General features: G+C 36.2%; 1 protein-coding gene across 1 annotated transcript in view; it reads left to right on the top strand.

Annotated features, from left to right (window-relative positions):
* The window catches only part of rgs4 (regulator of G protein signaling 4), a 9,197-nt gene extending 5,653 nt beyond the window's left edge, over positions 1-3,544 (top strand). Inside the window, exon 5 of the mRNA XM_014020426.1 lies at positions 947-3,544. Coding sequence (XP_013875880.1) covers positions 947-1,162 — 216 coding nt within the window. The 3' untranslated portion in view covers positions 1,163-3,544. The remainder of the gene's footprint in view (positions 1-946) is intronic.
* The last annotated feature ends 165 nt before the right edge of the window (positions 3,545-3,709 follow it).

Raw genomic sequence — 3,709 nt, 5'->3', positions numbered from 1 at the left:
AAAGTATTGCAAGGGAACGCAAAGGTATTGCGAGGTAACGCAAAAATATTGCGAGGGAACGCAAAGGTATTGCGAGGTAACGCAAAAATATAGAGAGGGAAAGCAAAGATATTGCGAGGGAACGCAAAAATATTGCGAGGTAACGCAAAAGTATTGCGAGGGAACGCAAAGGTATTGCGAGGTAACGCAAAAATATTGCGAGGGAACGCAAAGGTATTGCGAGGTAATGCAAAAATATAGAGAGGGAAAGCAAAAATATTGCGAGGTAACGCAAAAGTATTGCGAGGGAACGCAAAGGTATTGCAAGGGAACGCAAAAATAATGCGAGGGAACACAAAAGTATTGCGAGGTAATGCAAAAATAATGCGAGGGAACGCAAAGGTATTGCGTGGGAACGCAAAAGAAAAAAATCCCCCCTTGTCCCCTCCCGGGCACCGTACGGACACATCTACATTCCTGACAAATTTCATGTTGATCGGTGCAGCGTTTCCGTTCTATGGTTGACCAAAAAAAAAAAAAAATCACTGAAAAATAAAAACTGTGCAAAAACAATAAATACTGGATATTTTGATGAAAAAAAGTACAAAAAAGAACCAAATCTGAGGCCAAACAGGGTAAAAATTGGGGCTAAAACAGCTAAATAAACCAACTCCTCTGTGAATTCATGAATTCAACTCAATGAAACTCACATTCATTCTTGATGAAAAGGGAAACTGTGATGACTAATGAGGTTTTAACTCTGCAGCGAGGGATGAAAAAACTTTGGCTTTTTATTCATCTCTTTATTTCGGTTCCTTTTGTTTAAAACTACCTTTCAACTGAGCAGGATGTTTTAGTCTTTCATCACATTTACTCTTTTATCGAGGTCAGTTTAGAGTTTCTTTTAGTTGTTTTKAATTTCCTGTGCACCAAACTAAAAAGTCCCTTTTTTCTCTGTACTTTAAAGGTAAACTTGGATGCAGTGACCAGAGAGAAAACGAGGCAGGAAGTGGAGRACGGCAGCCCGTCCTGTTTCGACGAGGCTCAGAAGATGATTTACAAGTTGATGGAGAAAGACTCGTACAGGCGCTTCCTGAAATCCAAACTGATCCAGGATCTGTGTCGGAAAGAGTCCGGCTGCCGCTGGGCTGACAGCAGGCCGATGTTAGCTGGGGGGGCCTAAAACTGGAAGCAGGACCCGGAGACTCAGAGAGGAGCCAAGGATTGATTTACTAAATTAGGACAATAAGACAAAAGTTAGGAAAATATTGGTTTTGATGATGATAAATGAAAGTTTATTTAAAACAAATTTTCCCAGTAAAGACTTGCTATTTACTTGTCGTGTTTAGTCACCATATATTTAACAAAAACAAAAAAAAACATTTCCCATTTGTGCAATCACAACCAGCTCTCCTGGAATATTCACAATCAGAAAGGTCGATCTTAAACATAAGCGCAGTGACAAAAGGTGCATTTTACTTTGAAAGGATTCATTCGACTGTGAAAAGAGGAAAGGAAAGTGAAGGTTTTTTTGTTTGACGACAAAATGAATGTTGACATATCTGGAGAGAAGTTTACTGCTTTGTTGCGTTAGAAACCCAACTCTAAACAAATACTTTATTTGCATTATTGCTCAATTATTAAGAGCGGTAACTTTAAACAGTTTTATGGGCTCGACAGGCGAGGAGCGACAAACGACAGTGATTGAYGGCCGTCATCGCAACCAGGGTGAAACCCGACACACGAGACGTGAGAGCGACAGCGGCGTTGCGAATCTTCACGAAATTTGATTGGTCCTTCCACTGCTTCTTGTAAAGGTGATTGGTGGTTTTCAAAAGAAAAAAAAAAGAATGCGGTGCATTACGGACGTGTAAAACTAAACAAATCTTGCGATGCTAATGATGTTGTAAAACAAACACACGCCAAGATAAGATTTTATGAGGAAAAAACTTACAGGATGACCTCACCCTGGCCTCAAAAAACTTAGCAAATGGCTACTTTTTTTTAGTAATCACTTTGTGAAGTGTCGCATAAGATTGGAAAGTTTGTCAGAGCTAAAATAAAGCTGAAAGCGTTAGCTAACTGCAGTGTGTAGCATACTCTCCTCTCATTGGTCAGTCAATGAAACCCTTGCTGATTGGTTGTTGCTCCATGTGTCAAAAGTTGAACATTTTTCAACTTCCGTATGTCGCGTCACAAGCTCACATGTGGCCTGTCTACGTGTACGAGCGCAAAAATTTCACAAGTACGAGTTTCGCCGGTCGCTTGGCTGGAGGAGGGCGAGCGATTGTCGCCTCATCGCACAATTTCCACAGGAAGTGAACCGAGAGCGACGTCGCTCCCCGTGTGTGAAGAGCCGAAATCAAAAGTAMACAAAACAGGAAGTAAAACAAAATAAAACAAAAGTTTTATTGTGACGGAGCAGAGCAAAGAAAGGAAAATGGAAAGAGTGTAAAAGGTTAAAAAATGCTTAATAACATTACAGGAAGCACAGACATGATTAGAAAATAAAACAATTGCTCCAAATTTATGAATCTGCTCAATTTAATTTTTTTTATTTCGGCCCCTAAAAAAACCTGTTATGTTTACACAACCTGATATCTAACTCTCCTCACTGAGGACACTTTAAACCAAACAAAATGTTCTCTAATTAGCTTTTATTTACAAACTTATTGCACATTTAAAAAAGTTTTTTTAATGTTTTTAAACTTTGAACGACAATCAGTTAGCGAAGCTTCTTGTTTTAACACTAACACTAGATTCATAACATTTTATATGAAGCATCAGTTAAATACATTGTTTAGAAACATTTATTTTACCTTTACATTGTCTTTTTAAAGCTTAACAGTTGATCAAATTTATATAAGGATTTTAACATCAACATTTAAACCAGTTAACATGAAAATCACCTGGAAACACGATACTTGTTTAGAATAATATGATAYGTTGGACACAGCTGGCAGACCAATCAGTATTAAATACATTTATGTATAAGAACTTATGTAAAAATTATAAACAATATTCATTAGCTTTAGCATAATTTCTGGCAGGATTGTTCAAATGTGTTTTTTTRTTTTATTTTCTTCACACAAACACTGCTTATGACACATTTCTACAGAAGCTGATGCATGCTGCTGATTTAATTGTATCATTTTTGTAAAATTTAACAGTAACAACAGATTTTAGTGTGATATCGTCTCAACCAACACTGTGAAAATGGTGACTTTGTGAAAAAACACGGAGCGTGCTTTAATATCAGTAGTAGTGGTTTTATTGTTAGCATGTCTAAATATAAACAAATAAGTTGTGACTCCTTTAAAAAAACAAAACTCTGATGCATTTCTTTGTAAGTAATGCTGCTTTGTTCACATTTTTACTGATAAACGTAATGTGCTAAAGTTTCAAAGCGTTATTGTAGTTTTGCATCATTAGGTGTTTAATCAAAAATGTATAATGTGATGAATTCAAAGAGCATAATTGTACCTGTAGATATTTATACAATAATTGCTTTTGTCTTATTTATGTCATGTCTGTGACTACAGATTAATAAAGTTGGGAAATAAAATTGGTTTTTGGAGAATATTTGAAACAAACTGTATTTTGATGAACTTGAAACATAGAAGGCCATATTTAGAAAAAAAAACTTTAAAGTGTCTGTGACATTCAAATCCTTCAAATACAAAAAGTAAAAAAAAATATTTTTTATTTACTTGGCATATTACACATGATT

This window comes from Austrofundulus limnaeus, unplaced genomic scaffold, assembly GCF_001266775.1.
Source record: "Austrofundulus limnaeus strain Quisiro unplaced genomic scaffold, Austrofundulus_limnaeus-1.0 Scaffold252, whole genome shotgun sequence".
In the NCBI taxonomy this organism is placed as follows: domain Eukaryota; kingdom Metazoa; phylum Chordata; class Actinopteri; order Cyprinodontiformes; family Rivulidae; genus Austrofundulus; species Austrofundulus limnaeus.
The sequence above is the reverse complement of the archived record's forward strand: the minus strand, read 5'-3'. Positions and strand labels throughout refer to the sequence as shown.